Here is a 23,474-nt window from a genome sequence, read left to right on the forward strand (position 1 = left end):
CGCTGTCGCCTCTGGCTTTCTTAGTTGGGAACACTTCATCTACAGCGATATCGTTGACTTGATTGCAAATAAATGCACAGACACTATTTAACTGAACAGAGATGACATAACTGAATCCAATGATGAACTGCCTTTAACTATCATTTTTGCATTATTGACACTGTTTTCCTAATGAATGTTGTTCAGTTGCTTTGACGCAATGTATTTTGTTTAAAGCGCTATATAAATAAAGGTGACATTGACATTGACATTGACATTGACATTGGTCTCATGCATGTCTGACGCAAATTTCTATCATTTTTGAAACACTGCAACAACGACGTGAACGGATATAAAATCACCTCATAAAATTTCTCATAAAATCATAAAGACTGAGGAATATTGGACTACAAAGACACAATGGCAAGTCATGTAATGGTCATATTTTTAACACTAGATAAGGCCATGTACAGAACACTGTTTAGGAATAACCAGGATTAAAAAGACTGTTCAAAAGGACAAGCTGTGTCTTGAACCCCCTTCACCGATCATCCTACATGCGTGACTGATTCTACCTATCAAGATTAATGTCTGCAGCCCCACTGATGGCCTTGAAGTGGCCCCCTCTCTTGTGACCAAAACAAAAAAGTAATGACAAGGCCCCCTCCTTGTTTAAAAGAGAAGCTAGAGCATGGGTCTTCAGCCCTGCTCTTGGAGAGCTGCCATCCTGAAGATTTCATCATCAACCCCAATCAAATACACCTGAACCAGCTAATCAATTGATAATTACAGACAGTTGTGTTGGAGCAGGGTTGGAACTGACATCTGCATGACTGTAGCTCTCCAGAAGTAGGGTTGGACATCACTTACATGCACCTTTTTTGTCAGTGAACTAGAAAAAGGGCCTGCTGCTGCCCATTGACCCCTGAGGTCAAGCTGTGATAAAGGTCAAGTGGACATACAAAACAGACCTTACTCTAGCCTACACCACTTCCCAGTCCCCTTTGCTTTGGTCCACACCCGCCAGCTCAACACATCCTCTGAAGGACTGAAACTTTAGGACATCTCTGCCATGATATCGGTTTATCTTTCACTTCAGAGGAAATTAATTCCTGCTGGTGTTGACAAACCTCTGTCACTGAAGCGTCTGATAGTGGACGCCTAAGACAGAAACACTTACTGTTCAGAGCTAACAACCAATCGCACTGACCTATTGGATTTACAACGTGATTGTCTTGGATATTGAAGCAGTGGAGAGGATGAGTTGAGGGAGGGATGAAAGACAGACCTGGTGAAATCTGCACTGAAATTAGCTGAAAGTGTCTCTTCAGCTCTCTATGATCTCGTAAATGGACAGAAGCATAAAAGACTTCTGACGGCCAGCCGTGAAAAAATGCCCTCTGATCTATGTTCAGATAATTGAAAAACAACTTATTAATTCCACTTCCATTCCACTAACACTTAAATATGAAATACATCTAAAATAGCACACAACCAGCCCTTACTTTCTTAGATGTAGTGCACTGGCAGGGTGAAGGCAAATCAAATACTCAGCCACATTATTGTTTAATCATATTCCAAAATAAAAGAGAACATCGTTTTTGCTTAAGCAATCGATTATCAAATTTCACATCAAATAATTAGTTTCCTAACTCTAGCCCTGTAGTACCCCAATACTGGACATTTTGTATCCCTAATAAAATGCACCAAAATCAACCTGAAAGCGGCTAAGAAAGTCACACAAAATGTGTTGTTGTTAGAGGTGCTCCAAGACCAAAGTTGGGAGAAACTGCTTTAAACATATATACCACTAATCTATGACATTTCAGGATGACCAAAAAGCTAGCTTACAAAGCTAGTCCCAATAAATGTGGTTCATGAGTTTTGTGATGAACTTGTTGGTCAAGGGTGTCTGAACCTGATTCTGGAGGGCCATGTTCTTTCAGAGTTTAACACCAACCCCAATTAAACACACATGAACCAGCTAATTAAACTTTTGAAGGAGTCTTTGGGATTAATAGAATCTTCCAGGCAGTTGGTCTGCTATTGGTGTTTGTTGGGGCAGTACGTGAATGACGGTATGGAACTTTATAAATCAAACAGACAGTTTAGAAGGTTTGAAATGTTTTTCAAGCATTTGTTGGAACAGTGTGATACACACATACATCCAACTTTTGTACAGATGTTATGTGTCTAATTTAGCATTTTTGACAACTTCAGCATCTTCATTTGCGTGATAACCAAAGCAGAACAAACATCATTAGTCTGAGAAGTATACACAATATGAATGAATACTAATCCAGTCTATAAAGGACTTCTAGTTCAGCCACATTCATCAAACTGATGAGAAAAAAAATCGGTACAGAAGCAGTTTGGGGGGAGGTATACAAAAAAATCATGGCACTCCAAATCTGCATGGCGTTCATTAGGAAAGAAAACCGCCCAGTGTAATTAGGTTATCCTCACATTCAGTAACAGACAGATTTACTCTTGAACTTTTCTGTTTAACAGCTGCAAAGCCGCAGCCCTGGGGAAGAGACAGAGGCACCAGAGAGGATTTGGAGAGGATAGAAAGAAAAACACATGAAAAAGAGAAGTACAAAAGAGGGGAGAGGGAGTCATACCCCTAAATATTTGAATATTAATAAAAAAAATATATATATTTTTTTATAATGACTGGAAGGGAAAGAGGTTATGGGGGAAATCTATGCAACTGAATCACGCACCAGCATAGAACAACAACCCACCAAACCAGACAATAACACCAGTCTTAATGTGTCTGCAATCTGTGTAAATTGTAACGGGGTATTAGTTTCGGACCCTCAGTGTGAATGTGGTTCCATAATCCCCTCTGGTTAAAACTAGCATGACCACATATGCAAGTGGGGTCATAGACGAAAGGACCATCAAGCTGCCAGCCAGCAGAGAATGGGGGGATTAAGATGAAACAATTAAATGCAACTGCAAGAGGCAGATGGAGGATTTGGGGTTGATGTTGTCCCTGATAAACATGCAGTAGCCTAGCCCAATTAGAATCAACATGGCAACCATCTTTACTGCTAATGAGACAGAAGAATCAGCTCAAAAAGCAATACAACATCAGAATATGCAGGGAAACATGGCAGAATGGATCCAAACTAGATTTTAGGACTATCTACCTATACCACTATCTTTTAAATTCCATAAAGCAAAAATCTGTTTAAATCAAAGGTACACACAAGGTTCAAGGCACAAAGAAATTCACTACTGTCTGTTTTTCTGCATGTGAATATTAAGTCAGAATGACTATTATCAATTTGCAGCTGGGACCCAATCATCTACTCCTGGTGCGGCTCCGAGCTCAGGTGGCCAATGGGACGAACACATTTATCATTACAGGCAGTCTATGGACCTCTATGGCCCCTACATGGATTTGAGTAGTTTCATTTTGTTCTTTGCAAATGCCATGTTGTCATAAGTATGAGGTGTGCTTATACGGTTTATACGGCTTATAAGTCTCTTTCTAAGATTATGCTGTATATATACTTGCCAAATGTCTTGTCTGCACAATGCTGAGAACTGTAAACATACTGTAATTTCCGCTCAGACATACAAAAAATTTATTGTTTCTTGAATTAAACAAACATTGGTTTACTGCATATAGATTAAATATTGGTATGGAGTACCCTAAATGTACCTGTTGGGTACTGTTTATAACTTATGGTAAATGTATTGTACAAAACAAATTTTTATAGGGATACTTTTTTTTACCATCTGCACCTGCAACTCTGCATTATAGTGAGAAACAGTGTCACTCTGGCAAATAGGGGACAACAAAACACTAGAATTTCGTTACATTGAACACCCCTGTTTTCCTTTTAAAATACCAGAAAAAAAACAAACAGAGAGGGTGGTAAAAGAAGATTAGATAAGTATTGGCCTTTTTTCTATAGTTCTTAGTGCACCACCCAAACTCAGAGCCAAAATCGTACTGTTCTTATCCAGTCCAAGTTGGCTAAAATAGAGGACAATTAGACAACACCCATTCCCCTTTTCCAGCATTCAAAAGACAACACAGCAGTTGTCCCCCACTCAAATCATGTGTTGTTCTGAGATCATGTATCAGACCTCACCAGAGTAACGCATGGCTTTTTGTATTCTGAGCCTTGCATGAAACAATATATCTTCAGTTTCAGATATAAAAAGAATGACCTCCAGAACTACTTTGATGCATTTTCCTGTTTCCTAAGCCCATTACAATCCACTACATAACCGCAGGGTGACAACAGAGCCCTGCCTGCTCATCCAACTGTGCATCATCAGCACTAGTGTTACAGCTGAGCCAAAGTGAACTGAGCCCTGTCGGCACACATACTCACACAAATGCACACGCACACTTCTGCAGTAATATCATAGCAGAGGCTGGTGGAATGACACAGTTGTTGGGGTTGCACAATTGCACTGGGTCAAACACATAGCCCTGAGGGGCACCCTTCACCCTGCAAGCGGATGCCCTGGATGGAATCACAGCAATATGTATGCTTACATACAACACACACACTGAGAATGTGACATGCATCTTCCTCCACTTCTCACACACAAACTCCTGAAGGCACATTTAGAGATGATGTAATGCAGATCCACACCTTTTCTCACGCACCAAACAGTGTATACATGCACATACTCTGCAGCTGCACGCTCACACACAATCATTCAGGGGCTGGCCCCCCTCTCACCTGCACCTGCATGAAGGAGCCCCTGTAGAAGCAGCAGGCAGCGGCTGACAGGGCACTCCACAGACTGCATCTCTCCGTCATGGCTCCTGTCCTCCTGTCTTCAGCTCTACCACCCCTGGAGTCCACTAGAAGCCCCGGGTCATGCCCCTATCCCCTTCTGTTCACCCGTGCACAAGCCACTGCTGCAACTGATCAGTTCTATCACTGTTCCACCGGAGCCAGTGACATCCCAGATATGCACCAGCTTCCTCTCTCTCTCTTAATGTCTCGTTCTCTCTCTCCCCCTCTCTGACTTTTAATATATCTCTCCTGCTCAGTTCCACTGCCTCTTACTCTCACTCTAGCGCTTGCTATGCTTCATAGCGCTGGCAGGGATTACCTCATCGCTCTTGGATGAAAGCAATGGGTGGGGGGAGGGATCGGAGGGGGAGAGGGAGGGATGTAGAAAGAGAGAGATGCTTGCAGGCACCAAAACCCCACCCACCCCCTCCTCCAGGGCTCCAAACAATGCTGGGGGGAGAGAGACAGAGAGCGAGAGGTATGTGGCGCATGCATTCAGCACCCACTCAAAGGAATCTTTCTCTTTAATTCGCGTTTGAAAGACCGCAAAAAAAAAGTGTGTGTGGGGGGGCAGTCAGGGAAAAAGAGTCTATAGACACCCACACCACATTCACATACACACTCCCACACCCATCAAGTCGCACATGCAGGGAAATCAGTTAAACAAGGAACAGATGACTATTGGTGTATGAGAATTTTTTTAATAAAGTGGACGTTGGGCAAGCAGGAGCTATTTAGATGTGAATTGTGCTTGGAAATAAAATGATGTTTTCTAGGAATGTGGTAAAAACCCGCTTATGAGCCTCAGTCCTTGAGTATTCCCTATCGGATACTACCAACACACACACACATACTTACTCCAGATAAAATGAGGCTGACTCTGGCACAGCAGTCTAGGGTGGGGCGTTTGCTCCCTGGGGACTATTGTGACATCAAAATAGACGCCTCACTATGGCAACCAATACAAAGCTTTGACAGCAGCATCCTTAAATGGAACAGTCCACCCCCCCCCCCCGAAAAGAAAATTTTCTTATTTACTCAAAAATGTAAATTTGACTAAAATTTAAGTTGTTATTCATAGAAAATTGTGCCATCCACAATGGATCTCAAATTTAGCTCTCATGTGTGCTTCTCCATATTCAAACTTGATGCATCAAGACATGGCATGGCAGGCTGCCTCATAACTAAAAACTTGATATTTAATAGCTAAAGTGGAGGAGGAAGAATATCAGTGAATAATGACTTAAATGTCAGTCTGTTCATCACAGGAAATTGTATGGCTTCAGAAGATGTGAAACACTGTACGCAAGTCGAATGAACTACAATTTTGGAGTTTCTCTGGGCAGTCTGAGCATTCTTTAAAACTTATCCTTTTGTGTTCCATGGAAAGAAGGTAAATCATAAAAGTTTGGATGTAAGGGTGAGTAAATGTTAATTTTTGGCTGAGATATTCCTTTAAATCAGGGGTGTTAATCCTGCTCCTGGAGGGCCAGTGTCCTGCAGAGTTTTGTTTCAACCTCCCACAACACTTCCAGCCAGGAATTTTCTAGTGATACTGAAGACCTTTATTAGCTGGTTTAGATATGTTTAATAATGACTTAAACTCTGCAGGATAGTGGCCCTCCAGGAGCAGGAATGGACATCATCTAAATCCAGACAGCTAGTAAGTCATCTGCCTGTCTATAAGGATCACATCAGCATTTTGCATCTATGTGAATATTTGGTTCTCTAAAAAGCTTAGCTACTGAGCAGTGAAGCTTACAGCATCACCTAGGGAAGCCACACAATGAAAAAACAAAAGATATAATTAGACGAGACCCATTCTGCAAAGAAATCTCACTGATGCTATTGTGCATTTGCAGATAATCCGGTAAGAACATGTTCACTTCATGTTGAACGCTCATCAGCCTGAGACAATGGGAGGATGAATGTCAAGTTGATGCTATTAAAGAGTAGAAGATAGCATGTGGAGTAGTCTAGTGTGTGGGTTAATGTCATGTGTTATGGTGTGTGTGTTTGCCTCATGAGATCATTGAATGAGAAAAGGATTTAATGTTATTACCACACATACGATGAGGAGTCTCAGAAAGCACACACATGGTGACAAACAAATGGTGACCACAGACAGAGATGAAATTACTGCTCAGACTTTTTGTTGGTTGGTTTTGCTTTGGGTTGTGGTATTATCAAAGCGTTGCTGTATTTATTTGAGTGTCTGACCAGACCAACCCAGTAATAATGGCTCAACCAATGGTGTGGGGAGGGAATATCTGTTTGCTCCACCAATGGCAGATGGAGGGATATGTTTGAAAACAGTCATTATGCTTCCAGTTCCATCCTATTGAAACCATGACTTTGGCCTTACTGGTGCTAGTGTTTAAGTTGCAGGAACACATCACTTCTGAAACTCTGAAGGAGAAACAAATCTGAAAAGCAGTTTTAGCAAAATTGAATCTCATGGCTAGGAGATAAACCACTGGGACATTAAAGAGATTTTGATTTCCTACTTCTTTCCTGCTTCTCTGTTCTATTTCTCTACTTCCCTGTGTTCCCTCTCTATTTCTTGTTTTCAGTTTCATGCTGTTGTGTGTATCTATGCTGATTGTGGCTTTTTCCTTCACAACTCCTCCTCAATCTTTCATTCTTTCTCTCTCTCAGTTAAATATTAATTACATAGTGAGTGTCCTGCAGGCAGGGTGCAGCAGTTTAATGGAGAGGAGCTCGACACAGTGAGGGAACTGACAGTAAGGAGGTGGATGGGGTTCATCTCTACATCTATGTGCCTACAGGCCCCAAAACACCCTTACCTCCCCCTTCTAATTAACATTAATGAGCTTAGCCCCATTCGAATTCTGGGTATTGTAGTTGGCATGTGGTATGGCTTTTGCCCAAGTCATGCTGCTTTCGCTAATAAAGCAGTTCCGTCATTTGGTTTGATCTGTTGCAGTAATAGAAGACCATACGAAACATGTTAGCAAGTGAGGCCTAGTCCATTTTTCAGGGCTAATCAATGCAGAGCTGTGTAGTTATTTGATTTAAACAGAATAACTGGCTGTTCTGTATAAATTTCCATGCTGAAAAACAGTAAGGAGGGGGAAAAGAGGGGTATCAGAACCCCCATTTTTCACCAGATGGGTCTACATCAATTCATGGCCTGCATTTCTTCACTAGCTGTTCTCTGTCTCTGATCTCTGTCTTCTTATGCATCATTATTACTATTGCAAGTTCTAAAACCCCTAAATATGAGAGCATAAATCATGTGGCATGTGGAGGAAAATTGAGCTATTACTCTTCTAAGCATTCTGACTTACATTTTTGTTTGCCCGGTGCGCAAAAAAAAAACATGCGAAACCACCCATAGAAATACACTGAATGAAATATTGCTCCTACTGTTAATTCTTTTAGATATACCATGTAAACACTGTGGTACAAAATAAGTACTGTAGTACTGCCAGGGCAGATCAACTTTGGTATATTTCACTAGACTTTTCAGTAATACAATTACTGAAAGAAAACTGCTAATTGGTGTTAGCGGCTAGCAGAAAGGTTAACAGTTCAATCCTAAGGTGCTGGGAAAGGTGTGAGATCTAGGAACAGACGAGATAATGACATGACAACCCAGCAGAAAATAAACATCAGTTTCAACAGCTGAATGGAAGAACGCAATTACGAACAACTCAAGAGATCACACGTGCTTGGGCCACTGGGAACATTCTGTTCTACAGTGAAGACCTATCGTTCATCTCTGTTTCCAGTTGAAAGAGCAGTTTTTTGCCATTACAGTGAACATTCAGAGCAGAGATTCATTTTTAACTCAGACACCATTAAAGTTTCATATTGTGGCGGAGAAGAGAGGGAAAGATTGCATCCAAGAAGTGGAGGGAAAGGAGGCTGTGTATCCCGTCAAACTACTGCAATAATCTACAGCACATGTATCAAAAACTTTGATACCTATGAATAAAACTACAAAGGTTTTTGGGGGGTGTTTGGGGATGTTAGTACAATAAACAACTATGGTACTGTTTTGGCACTTTATATCAAATGTAAAATCTATGTGGGAATCATGAAAAAGAACAAAGGGAATTTCGTTTTCATAGGGGGCGCAATTTTTTATGGTCTGACAAACACACATTCACAAAACCATAACAAACCATATTCTATTTTAAAGTTCTATTTTAAAACAGATCAACAATGAATGAGACATTTCATCCTAGAACAATTTAGATAAATGAACTACACAAAAACCCATTATGCCTAAACATTTCACAAGTGAGTCACAAAAGCTACAATTCCAACAACACAATAATAATAAAAACAATACATGCCATATGTAGCCTATTAAGTGAAATCCGTTTACGAATTTTTCTTGCAACTGCAATTTTACATCTCACAGTACTGAACTTTTTCTTAGAATTGTGATATATTCTTGCAAAATGTGAGTTATAAGGTCAGAATTGCAAGATATAAACTCGAAATTGCAAGAAATAAAGGCAGAACTTTTTCTTAGAATTGCGTGATATGATCTCACAACTGAGTTATAAAGACAGAATTGGAGGATATGAATTCACAATTGCAAGATAAAAGGTAAGAACTGAAACTGGACTCGAAGGACAAGAAACTTCTGTACATCTTATTGGCAGCAAGTAAAAAGGCTTTAACAAGGAGATGGCTTAAACCAGAACCACCAACAACTGAGGACTGGATAAACATTGTTTACGAGATCTTCATAATGGAAAAACTGTCCTTTTCACTCAAAGTGCAGAGGGACACTTTCTATAAGATGTGGTCCAAGTGGACGGAATATGTTAAACCGGTTAGATCTGAATTTCTGTAAACACTGCTGCTTCTTACTAATTGTACAATGATTTAAAAGTTTAAATGAACAACATAAATAGTATGGATGTAATTTGTTTTCCCCGCCACCCGCACTTGAGTTCTGTTGTTCTTGTGTTAAAAAGTTAAAAATGGTAAAGCAATGTAATGTACTTCATGTGCCCAACAATGTGTGAAATTCCACATGCTTTTCCAATAAAAGATAATATAAAAAAAAAAAAAAAAAGGTAAGAACTGTGAGATTAGTTTTTTTCTCAGAATTGAGTTTGTGTCTTGCAATGCTCTTTATAACTCACAATTGCAAGTTTATATCACGCAATTCTGACTTTTTTCTTGCAATCGCGAGTTTATCTCGCAATTCAAACTTTTTTGTCTTACAACTGTCTGGAATAAACGCGCAAGTGCAAGATATAAAGTCAAATTCTGAGGGGAAAAAGACTTGTGAATAAAGAAGAAAAAGAATTGCAAGATAATACTATTTTGTTCAAATCTTTCAATTCTGAGAAGAAAAAAAATAGAATTGCGAGATAAAAAGTCGCAATTATCCTTTTTTATTTTTTATTCATTGGTGGAAATGGGCTTCTTTAGAAATCTGATGCTCTTTGACTGAAATTTCTTGAGAACTTTATTTTTCAGTTGTCAGAATCAGAATCAGAAAGAGCTTTATTGGCAGGTGTGTTTACTGCCAAGCACTTAATTTTTGTAGTCCGATTACTTAATCTAGATTACATGTAATCAGTTACTACCCAGCATGGCATACAGTAATATGTTGAATAATATGCAACAACTTGCAGAGGTCAACATCTTACAAATGTTTCTTTCTTAAAGTAATAAAATAACTATTAAATGGATCCATTAAGAGGAATCAATAATTGTTTAATTCCTCACTATTCCCATCCATAAGAAGAGAGAAAAAAAGACAATGGATTAGTGTGCCAGAGTAAGAAGGTGCATGTGTCATTGACAAAGTTATGCAAAAACAAATGTTAGCAGTGTGTGTAAATGAGAATGCTGTTTTGAAGGCATAAGGGTCATGTGGGTCTTGCCACACCTAACCTTTCCTTTCAGAGCTTCAGGAATTAAAGAGCAGTTCACAGCGCCACCTAGAGGCAGCAGAGTTCACTACACTGCAATTACAGGCAGAATCCAATATCTTAATGACTGCAAATAAGGGCAGCGATAGGAAGAACATTACTTTGCACTAAATCAGCACATACCAAAAGAACTCATTAGATTAATTTCTTATTACATCTCAAAATGGTGCTTTTAGTTAATGAATACAGGAATTGTGCCTAATTAAGCATGAAATAGCCATATTCAGCAAGTTGTCAGGGATTGAGCCTGAAATATAGCCTAAATCAAAGAACAGACAGATTGTTATAAGAGAAAGAAAAAAGGCCTTACTTGTACATATTCTCCCTGGTTGTCTGTGGTGTCCAGCTCTCTGTGAAAAGGAGAACATTGTTTAATAGCACATAATAATCATATTTTGTATTATGCAATATATAATAAACAGAAAGTCATTCAATCATTCATAATTGCCGAATAAACCCTGATAAGAATTCCAAAGCAAGGCTGAGTGTAAATGAACCCACTTCATGCACAGCTACTTACAATGCAATCTAAATGAATAAATTGACACGCAAATGAAGTTGTCATCTGACAAGTGTCACGTTTCTGTTTGGTTGTGTTTTCCAGTTTGCTAGTGTTCCCTTGTTTTTATTCTATGGTTTTTCATTTGTTAGTTAGTTCTACAAACCTGTTCTCTTTCTCACTGATTCCATTCTTTCCTGTATTTATGTCCTCTGTTTCCCTAAGTTCATGGTCTGCTATTATCTGGATTTATGTTACTAAACATTTGTGACTGTTTGTTTATGGACTTGTGGCTATTCTTCTGGATTTATGGTTATAAACTCCTTCTTTATCATGTGCTTGATTCTCTCAGCCAACGCCTAAGGAGTTGTAAATAATACAGTTTAGTTTCCATCTTCAAGAACATTAAACTACAGAATGCAGTTGTTGACCAATCAGAATCAAGTACTCCAGAGAAATGCATAATAATACATATTTAAGCATATGAAAAATTGAAAGCCACTTTAACTTTAAACAGCATCAGTGAAATCAAATGGATCAGTCAAATGGATTGCATCATTTGTTCGTTTTTTTTTTTTTTTTTTTACGCAACAGGATGCCTTATAAAACTCAGAGAGGAACTTGACCTTTTTTAACAACCAAAGGAAGTGAGAAGTGTGTTCACGTTCCTCCTACTGCACGCCACATCAATGAGGAGAAACAATGAACAGAACAATGAGGATCACATGATGTTCAACCAAAAAACAGGAAGTGCAGAGACAAGGATTTGAGCACAGTAATATGAATATCTTTATGATTTCAAGACTTTATACTTTATACTTGGGGTGCAATCAAAGCAAGACTATTCCCAACAAGAATTAAATTAAAAGGAAATATTACTTTTAAAAGCCATTAAACAGCCAATAATACACATTACGAGTATATACATATACATATATATATATATATATATATATATATATATATATATATATATATATAAACATACATCAGATGTATGATTGATTTATTTTGTTTTTAATTTAGATTGTACTTCATAGACAACAGTTACTATCTGGCAAATATTTATTAGTTATGTTCAAAAGCTTTAATAACTGATTTTTAAAGTGAAAGAGTCTCGACTGAAGAAGATTTCAAATCTTAATGTATAGCACAGCACCAAAAAGTACTTTGTCAAAATCCATGCACTCTCAGAATAAAAGCACAAAAGATGTCACTGGAGCAGTACCTCTTCAAAAGATACAATTTTGTAATTTATTTACCCCGAAAGGGAGTATATTGGTGCCTTAAAGGTTTAGAATCGCAAATGTACATATTAGTACTATCTGAAAGGGTAAAGCACCAGTGACAGCTTTTATAAGCATGGAAAGAGTTTTTAACAAGACTATTTGATAAATGAGCAACAATAAATTCACTGTCAGATCAGGCCAAGCATGGGAAAAACGTTTCCGAAAAGAAGAAGTGTGTCAAAGACACTGAGAAGGTACTGTATGAATGCCCTCAACACTTCACTCTGAGTCATTCAAGGTGAAACAGAGTGTGTTAAACACAAGTTTCTTTTCTGAAACACAGGTATGAGAGCAGAATCGATATACAAACAGGAAATGAAACAAAGGTCCTTCACATATGCTCAACAAATCTGCTGTTATTTCCTGCAGTGTTACTGGAGTGTGTAGAATGATTCTGAAAACATGCAAATGAACATACCAAGCCAGAATATCTCCTAAAATATAAATAAGACCCCAAGATGCTAATATGCTTCTTGAAAAGGAATCCCTCAAAGAAAAAAAAAAACCTATCCATAACATTTTCAAATGATGTTAAAATCTTTAAAATCGCTTAAAAAGATTGTTCAGTGGTTCTTCAGGTGCACCAAGTCAGGTCTTGAATTGTACAATGACATCTTGTGGTGCGGAAGCAGAATCACGCAGCAGCAATTGAAGAAATAGAAGAAAATCCCTATTTACAGGCCACAATCAATTTATTCTGCAACTGAAAGTGGCAAAAAAAAAAAATATATATAAATATATATATATATATATATATATATATATATATATATATATATATATATATATAATAAATTATTATAATAACATTATTATTTTAGTGTGTCGTGTGATATAAAATGGTCATATAATTAAATAATTTATCAAATATTAAATATTAAATATTAAAGACTAAATATTAAATATTAAATATTATTATTATTATTATCATCATCAAATTTTTTATGTTATCCATATATTGTTATTAATAAAATATATTCTAATTCCATTATTAATAATACATTAATATTATTGTATTTATATTAATTTAATTATGATTACTTACAAATAATTTATTATACAACTGAAAGTGATGTAAGCCTGATGTAAAAAGAGACTACTCAACACCATCATTGCCCAAAAACTTTCACATATCCAATCCCAAACATATGTTAATAAACTCACTTTTTTTGTTATTACCGTCTAGGGCCCCTGAGATAAACTGTATAATAATGCATGTGTAAACGCACAGAGCAGGTCTTAATCTCATGAGAACATCTCAAGCATGACTTCAGTCCTGGTGTAGTACATGTACAATGAACCAGTGTCAGAAAGAAGCAGGGGTCATAATTGACTGTATCATAAAGCCACACTGTCACGGTATGTGGTCAGACACGAGGATTAGTCTCATTTGACGTTAAAGTGTAGCTATCTGGTTTATCTGTCAACAGTTTCTGTAGTGCACTAATGTCTTAATTTGCTTCATTATTAATATACAGATTTACAGTACAGTCCAACAGCACTGGGGCTTGTCATTGTTTGTTTCACTTCACTTGGGATATTTTTCAGTTACTGTGGGTTGCATCGGTATGCCAGTAGGTGGCGATAAGTGATAGTCTTTATGAGCAGGTCGAGTCATTCATTTAATTGCTTTGTTCGTAAACTCTAAATGATTCAGGAACAAACACTAGTCTACAGGTATGTTGCTCGCTGGTCCATTCAGCTTTGGATTTGTTTGGAACGAATGGCGTTGCAAAAATACAGAAACTAACTGCAGTATTTTGTTTAAACTGTTAGTTGTTCAATATTAACTTCTTGTATATTGAACTGTTGTGTAAAAATCACATTCGCATGTCATGCTGTTTGCCGAAACAATAGCATTCATGTTACATTGCTGTCCTCTGAAGCATTTAGTCACATATCCATTTCTTAAAAACACTTTCCCTACTGAAAAAAGAAACCATGACAGAAATTCTAATGATTTCCACTACCAATGCTTTTATACAAACCATCAAACTATTAACCATTAAAACCATTAAAAACCATTAAAAACTGTTTTCCTGTAGTGTATTTCGAGACATATTCCATTAGGATTTAGTGGTTTTAACAAGCCACCAATAAAAGGTGACAAATTACCAGCAGATACAGTATCTTTACCGTTTCCATTAAAACCAATACAATTCCCATTATAACCTGTAAAACCATTACAGATTCTGTGATAGTTTCTATCGTTTGTTTTTTTTCAGCATGACACACATTCAATATACATAATAATATCCAATTAAAATGAATTGTGAATGGTATTTCATCTTTAATGTTAATTGTACTGTACTTATTACATGTATCTACTGTACTCAATGGGTAAAAACAAACGATGAAGATCAGATTCAAGAATCAAGGAATGTACAGTAGCTGATTCTTACCTGTTAGGATCTTCTTCTTCCTTACTGTCTTGTTTGCAGTCTGATCCTATTTTAGCATCTTCCAATGCTGCTTGCTTCTGCTCCACCTGACTGCTGATTTTCAGAGGTAACTGAATCAGGTTATTGTCCATCTGCAGCTCCTCAGCATCCAGCTTCATGGAGGTGTCTCCTTCTTTATGTCTCTTCTTGGGCAGCACTGGCTGGATGTCTGGCTCTTTGTCTGGCACACTCAGATCTGGTGAAGTTTCCGGACATGCATTTGGTGGATCAACATGTAGCTTAGAGTCATCTACTGGCTTCTCGTAATCTTCCCGCTTTGTTGAGTGTCCATCCATAGTCGGTGGAGGTGGAAGTTCACGGTTCTGAATGGGATTATCTCTGGTTCCTGCAGCTGGCTTGTCCTCTGCGATGGGGTTCTTCAGGGCCTCCAGGCCCTTCCCGGAGAGAACGCTGAGAAGTGGGGAATCAACTACATGGTCCTGTGCAGGTCTCATGCTTTGACTCCGATTGAGGCTGGTCTTGTCCTTGGACTTGCTCTTCTTTTTCGGGTTTCGTGGCATGGTGCCCATGTGCGTGTACATTTCACTGGAGCTGGCGTAGCTCGGGCTCCGTGGATGCATGCCCATATCGTCGGTGGACACCTCTCTGACATCGTCCTTCTGGTTTTCTGATTTGCGCCGGAGGCTGGTCAGACTACCAAACCACTTGAAGCCTGAGAAATGAGAAAACAGGTATAACTCTGCACGGTTTTCAGTCTTAACCTCTCATTGGTAAAACAATAAATAATATTAGCTTAGGGTGCACATAGGGCTTGCTGTACAAGATCATGCCAGCGCAGTGTGAGAAACTAGAGGCCGCAGATGTGCTGAAGGAAACGTGTTAAACATGTTAATAGAACACTGTTATACTTACAGCTAACATTCCTTAAAGTTTTGAGTGGTGAAGATATTTCAGAATTTTTTTGGGATGCAATTAATCGAGGTTCATTAAATAAGGCAAAGGATACAATAAATAGGTGATGAATAATCTATATTTTGATTGGGAATAGATTGGCATGTGTATATGAACATGTGGGTAATTTAAATATTTTTGAAATTAATTTTTATGTTTTAAAGACCCTTTGTTGTTCTGGAATGATAGACATAAGAACGAGTGAATATACATGACTGATTTTAGATCTTTTTCTTTTGTGGTTTTCACTTCTGTGTGTTTTTAATGACTGTGCTTTTACAAGTATTTTCTCATAGTGTCACACAATATTATAATACATCTCCCAGATGCAGTTTATCCATATATCCCATATACTCTGACCTTATAATACTCCAACGAATCGAATATAAATGACTTTTATTTTAATCATGAGTTTGTTTTTCTTGGTCGATGTTCATTTCGGCTAATATTGATCTAGTCTAAAGTACATTCATTTGCTTTGTGCAGTTGAATCCCCAAATGTCATTACAGTATTCCCATATCCCATCACTGTCCTCAGAATGATCCTGGCTTTGGTTTTACCTCAAGGCATGTGAAACAAAATGACAAAAAGCCTCTTAAAAACGTAGCAGTGTCTATGCACCACTGCCTTCAAATACACTAACCTTCATAAGAGAGGAACATTAGCCTTTAAGGCCATTATAAAAATCAATAATTTCAACAAACTGCTCCTTTTTAACTCAGAGATAGCTTTGACAAGGACGCTGGGGCATTATTTAAGGCATTTTGATCTTTATTAGTCTTGCTTAACCGACCAGAGACTTTAACCACAATAAGAAACCTCATGGCAAGATAATATTGCAGTACGAAGGAGGTGCTCAATCAAATATACTCACTTAGTTTGCGTTTAATCATGGTTTCTCTCTCCTGTGTCCGACAGGATGCAGACGGTCTTTTCCGGGACGGGGAGCCACAAGTCTTCACTTCTTGCTCTTGTAGGTGTGTTTGTCTGTGTGTGTGTAGATAGTGTGCACTTCCGCTGCACAAGGCTGATGCTGTGTAAGTAGCAGCAGCAGCAGAAGGACTTCCTGTGGTTGCTGGGCGGATACATGTGATCTGTACTTACCAGTAATGCCATATTTACTCAATAGCACTGGATGTTGACATTCGGGAGAGCTTCATGGGGCACTCTGTCAAAGGTGACATCGTATCTCAGTATCTGCATTCAGTCTCAATCTCAGACTGAATGAAATGATGTCTAACAAAATGTGCATCACCTTATACTATGATATTTAATACTTTATATATATATATTTATATCATTCAACTTTTATTCACATTACCTTATTATAAAAAAAGGTTTTTGTAGCTTGTATATGCCACTTCTGAAATTTAAGGTACAACGAAGTAAATTTCACATTTTACAAATATTTTTAATCTTAGCATATAAATATTTTTTTGTTCTTCACATCATGACTTTATTTATTCATTTTATTTATTATTTGTTTTTTTGGCCTTGAGTTGAGTTGAATGCTCACCAAATTATGAGCAAAATTAGGCAAAAATAAACAGTTTGTAATTAAATAATGAAACAATACATAATATAAGTGACACTTCTTCCTTTGTCATAACTTTATTTATTTATTTAATATATTTATTTGGCCTTGAGTTTATTGTACACCAAATTATGAGCAAAATTATGCAAAACTAAGCAGTAATTAAGTTATGAAGCCATTCATAATGTCAGTGACATTGCATCTTCATTGTGTCTTATTTATTTTTTTATTTATCTGAGTCAAGATTAATGTGTACCAAATTATGAGCATAATTAGGCAAAAATAAACTGTAATTAGGATATGGAACAATATATAATGTAAGTGACATTTCTTCTTCATTGCGTTATAACTTTATATATTTATTTAAATGGCATATTTTCAATTATTTAAAAAAAACATAAATGTATGATAAATTACATTTGTCTATGGATTGAGCTGTAGCTAAAAACCTACAGTGTTTGGAGGACTGATCTTCATCTCCACATGTACAATAGCAGACCAGATACATTTGCAGAAGAAGCAACAGTATTGTTTATAAATGTGTTGCATCCCACTTCCTTTCTTGCGATCTGCTTCGAGCTTACTTCCTGCATGAATGTGAGCAGTGCGTGAGGTGAGAAATGAGAAGTTTAAAAGGGTGTTGCTAGTTTCTGTTGTGTCTGTATATTTTATACTGTAACATATAAAAGCTAAGTTGCCCTAATTTTAAAGATATAGTCACACAGATCACATTACTATAGATGATACCTTTCATATATATTTTCTCATACCACAAGTGTCTTGAATTTGGTTTGAGCTATAAGGACATAATCTACTAAATGTTGCATCTGATATGAGTCACTGATGCTGTGCTTGATTTCAACATGTGCAATTTTTTAGTCCAAATGCATGGTGTTAATTGTTACATTTTAGACGTACACATCAAATATCTCTGTTCAAATTTGCATACTATACATCACAACATGCAAGATTATAGTGTCTCAACTTATTGTTTTGTAAAATGGTATATCAGAGGTGCCTGGATATGAGCATTGTTAACTAAGACTATTAAAAACATGTTTGTTAATTGATAAAATATTGTGGAAAAACTCTAAATGAAAATTTTAAAAATGTTGCATTGTCATCCAACTAAAATAGGTTTAAGTACTAATTTGTAACTGAAAAAAAAACTTTAGAAACTATTTACAAATATTTTTGTTTAAAATGACAAAAACACAAATTACTAAACATTTAATTAAAATAAAATAAATATGAAAATAAAAGCTAATATGTATAAAAAAACGATAATAGTATATTATTAATTCTAAAAAAAACACTGCTGGAGATATACTCTTTATATACTGTTATGTACTGTTTAAGTTGTATTTTTTTATTTTAATGATTTATAATTGTAAGATAATTTAGCTACAAGCTACAACCCGAAATTTTTCATTTTAGCATAGTTTAAACTTAGTTTCTCAAACTGGGGCACAGCTGTGATGCAGTGACCTATCTGACCACTAGAGGACAGCAGCGGTCCAAGTACACTCACCTACCACACTCATGTGCTTCACAGCTGCTAATTAGCAATATATTAGCGGTCTTGAGTTGGTTTAATGTGCACCAAATTAGGAGCAAAATTAGGCAAAAATCAATTGGCTATAATGAAGTCATTGAAAATTACTGCACATCTTGTAAATGACAAGCCTGTAAATAACTTCATGACTGGAGGCTTTCAAAAAATAAATAACAGTTTGTCAAGTGGAGCACGGCTTAAGTTGCAGAGACAGAGCTATATGAGATCTGTATTGGTTTTAAATCTAATTTCATTGATAGATATTTTACAACATAACATATTCCTAGACTATGCTCCTATAATGAGTTTATAATGGGCAGCTGGTAATATCTGACATCTCTTCTAAATACAGGCTAAGTGTAAATAAGGAATGTTGGGGGTTGAGCAATTGAGGGTTTTTATAATAACAAAAAATCTTTTGATTCCACAAAGAACCTTTAACTTTAACTTTAACAAATTTAAGCTTTGATTTAAAGCAGAATCTCCTACATCAGACATATACTCTCAAGCGGAATATCTAAACTTAGTTCCACTTATGCAGAAAAATAGATAAAAGCGAAAATTACAGAAACAAGAGGGTTAGAGTGACACAAAGAGTGCTGTTCACATCAACATCTAGCTTTGACATAACCCAGCATATATTTCTGTGTTAAATGTGCAGGTCTGATTCACAGGAGACGACAGAATGTATTGGAAAGCACTTCAGAGATGATGATGCACATGGATATTTAGAGCTACACATGTATCCCTACACACACTGTCACAATTTTTCACCAAAACATAGATTCTTTTTATCAGATCTTCACAATAGTTCTCAGAATGTCTCAGAGAACATTCAAAAGTAACATTCTCATAAAGGTTACAAAATTCTAAAATGTTCTCTTAATGTTTGCGTAAATAAATCAATAAAAAATAAATAAGTGTATTAAAACATAAAAGCAGGAGTTTCAGAAATAACATTTTAATAACTTAATTGGGACATTAGCAGATTTGTTTCCTGAGTCTGATCTCACAGCCAGATTCATATTAGTTAAAGGCACTAAAAAGCACTTTTCGGGAACTTGAGGTTGAGGTTAAGCATCATATTGTTAAATCGAACACTCACTAGCGTGCACTATTGCTGTGTTTATAGATAGTCCTGCTCCTCTCTCTCCCTGGCTATTCCTATCAACAGATAAAAAAGCTATGAAGATAAGGAGGAAAAACAAATATGATGAATATAATTTGTAAAATTGTTCGTTCTCTGATAAAGGGATTTGAAGAACCATCCGCTCCCTGAGGCTCAGCTCAAGACTGAACTCACACATTGTGTTTTTATGACTCAGTCGAGGAGGCACGAGCCCAGTGCTGTGTTTCTTTTGTATAACTGTCACTTTACAGATGCTTTTCATGGGCTATTTAATCCAACAGGTTAAAGCTTTTGATGTCTCTGTTAGAAATGTATAGACAAGATGTTAATTAAGCAATATCACACAAGAAAAAGTGTGAACTGAATATCATCAAGTATGTCATCACATATTGTTTATTTTGTTTGTTTAGTGTTTATCTGCTTTGTTTAAGGGAATAGTTCAACCAAAGATTTCCTGAAAATGTACTCACCATTAGGCTATTCAAGATGTAGATGAGTTTATTTCTTCATTGGAACAGATTTGGAGAAATGTAGCATTACATCACTTGCTCACCAGTGGATGCTCTGCAGTGAATGGGTGCCGTCAGAATGAGTCTAAACAGCTGATAAAAACATCACAAAAATCCACAAAAATCTTGTGAAATGCAAAACTGTGTGTTTTTAAGAAACAAATCCACCATTAAAACATTTTTAAGTTCAAACCGTTGCTTCCGGCTAAAATATCCTTAATCCATAACATTGCTTTCTCCAGAGGAAAAGTAATCTTAACTGAATCAGGAGAGAAATATGCACAGATCAACCACCGTTTACAAGCCAAAAAACTGTTCTAAACAAATATGTGGGTGGATTTTGATGTGAGAGGACAACAGGGGAATAGACTTTTCACTGGAGGAAGTGTTATTATGAATTATGGACTTTAGCCAGAAGAGAAGTTAAAAACGTCTTGATGGATTTGTTTCTTATCCAAACATGCAGCTTTTTGCATCACAAGACATTAACTGATGCACTGGAGTGATGTGGATTACTTGTTGATTATTGTGATGTTTTTATCAGCTGTTTGGACTCTCATTCTGACGGCACCCATTCACTGCAGAGCATCCGTTGGTGAGCAAGTGATGTAATCTCTAAATTTGTTCCAACAAAGAAACAAACTCATCTACATTTTGGTCTGAGGGTGAGTACATTTTCATAAAATGTTTATTTCATACTGTTTAATTATATTGAACTACAGTTAGCTTACACCGCCTGAGACAGCAGAACAGGAGCGAGGAAATGAATACATCTCTGAAGAAGGCCAAGGAGAAATGTTAAGAGCTGAGAGGGAGGGATCGGATTCTCACCGCTAACCTTTTCTTTACCCATAATTCCTCTTTCTAAAGAGAGAAATCCACAAGGAAAAGAAAGATGTTTTTGTCATCTTACATTTTGTATTATAGTCAGTAAAATGAATTCAGATAGCCATTGGACATGAGAAAAAAAGAGGGTAAGCCAGACGTGAGATGGATGACAGATGTTTTCAATGAGGGGGCGATGGAAGGGACGTGTTCATGTGTAATCGTTAAAATGAGAGCAGCCCAGTGGTTTAACTGCTATAATCTCTCTGTGCGTGCAGTGTGTGTATTTGTGAACAGTGTCTTATTTATTTCTTTTTTCATCTTCCTCCACACTACACCAGATTAACTCCGTCGGGTGAGTCTTGGATTGATGCAAGCTGGCAAACATCACACACACTTACACCAGTCAGATCATTTAACAAAGAGAGTGTGTGAATGACAGTTTTTGTAGTTGTAGTTTTTATTTTTGTACAAGCGTTCCTTTTAATACTTCTCAAACATCAGTAATGTCTCCTTTATTCCTTATTCATGGATAGTGAGGTGTCTGCTCATGGATTATTTCTTGTTCTTACATAATTTGGACCTAGACTAACCCTATAGTCAGGATATTAAAATGTCATGCACAACTAGCACTGGATAAAGAGGCTGGGGTGAGGTGAAAGTGATCGCTGCTCACATTTAAGTAAGAGATGAGTTGATTTATTTTAAATTATTATGGACCACTTCATGTGTCCTCAACATCTCTTAAACTTCACCCAAAAGAAAGTTTAATATAAACACACAATTATAAGAATGAATTATGCCTGAATATTATTAATGTTAATGCTATGCACATTTTTTTTTATCTTTACATTTGAAAGGGTTCTTGCTGAACTTTCAGGAAATTATGTTTTATCACAAGATCACACGAAAATAATAGAAAAGGATCTATAGGCCTCAAGTTTACGAGCTCATGTCAAAATGTATGAAATGAATGATTGATTATAGGCCAGCATCTTTTAAAGGGGAACTTCAGGTAGATGTTTTGTGCTTGCAGATGGCAAAAAAGATGTCAAAAATGCAAGTAAAAAATAAATAAAAAATACAAAGTGTAACGAAGGGAAGTTACATTTGTTACCTTAACTAAATATGTTGTCTTGACTTCAGGACAGTTGTCCAAAAAAACATCCCAGTCGGACCAAAATCACTTCTAAGGAGATTTAGGCCAAAATACCTTTCAAAATAATTGATGTTTCTGACCGACTGGTACAGAAATAAACAGGAAAAATTTATTTCTAAAGAAGACATAACCTACTTTAGACACTGCAGTGAATTCTCATTGTCTTAATTAATTTCTGCAAATTTCACATTTCTCATTTGATTCTTGATTCCTTAATTATATTCTTGACAAATGCAAAATGTGTTCACAATAGCCATTGCATTGAAACAAAATGCAGTGAATTATGCATATTAACAAGCAACTAATATTCAAAATCCTACTGTATAGCATGTAGATGTTGTTACTCTGTACTTATTAGGGTGGTTTTGCTCTAACAAAGACAACTTAAAGGAATAGTTAAAAAAAGAAAAATGCTATAAACTGACCAAGATTTATCCAAGATGTAGACAAAGAAAAGAAAGTGTTGAATTATGAACCAAAGTTTGGCCGGAAGCAACGGTTAAAGTATAAGTTAAAATGGCTTATGACGGATTTGTTTCTTGCAAACATGCAGCTTTTCAAAAGACATTATCAGCTGTTTGGACTCTTATTCTGACGGCACCCATTCACTGCAGAGGATCCACTGGTGAGCAAGTGATGCAATGCTACATTTCTCCACTTATTTACATCTTGTAAATTTTCAGCAATGCAAAACGTTTTTTTTTGTGTGAACTTTTCTGTTAAGAGTTGTAATTGTAATTTACATTCAAATCCAAAATTAGTATGGTATATGGTATAAAAATATAAAAAAAAAAAAATCAGTTTGTTCTGACTAACAGTACATACATTTAAATTATAGTAAATTACACTTTTTTTTGTATGTAGTTAGCTTCATCCCTTTAAAAATAACTGCATTTTCTGCACTTTCAGTATTATACACTATGTAATTGCTTTGGGCTTT

General features: G+C 36.6%; 1 protein-coding gene across 5 annotated transcripts in view; it reads right to left on the reverse strand.

Moving 5' to 3' along the window:
- Positions 1 to 16,832, reverse strand: part of LOC132132113 (SH2 domain-containing protein 3C-like) — a 47,766-nt gene extending 30,934 nt beyond the window's left edge. For 2 of the 5 annotated variants that reach the window (XM_059544370.1, XM_059544369.1), the window contains exons 1-3: positions 16,698 to 16,832; positions 14,872 to 15,583; positions 10,992 to 11,031 (exon numbers count right to left, since the gene is read on the reverse strand). In XM_059544370.1, coding sequence (XP_059400353.1) covers positions 10,992 to 11,031; positions 14,872 to 15,583; positions 16,698 to 16,716 — 771 coding nt within the window. In that variant the 5' untranslated portion in view covers positions 16,717 to 16,832. Of the gene's footprint in view, positions 1 to 4,694; positions 5,031 to 10,991; positions 11,032 to 14,871; positions 15,584 to 16,697 lie in introns of those variants that run through there. The other 3 variants (XM_059544372.1, XM_059544374.1, XM_059544373.1) reach the window with 3 other exon arrangements.
- Between the last annotated feature and the right edge of the window lie 6,642 nt (positions 16,833 to 23,474).

Source organism: Carassius carassius, chromosome 49 (genome assembly GCF_963082965.1).
Source record: "Carassius carassius chromosome 49, fCarCar2.1, whole genome shotgun sequence".
Classification (NCBI taxonomy): domain Eukaryota; kingdom Metazoa; phylum Chordata; class Actinopteri; order Cypriniformes; family Cyprinidae; genus Carassius; species Carassius carassius.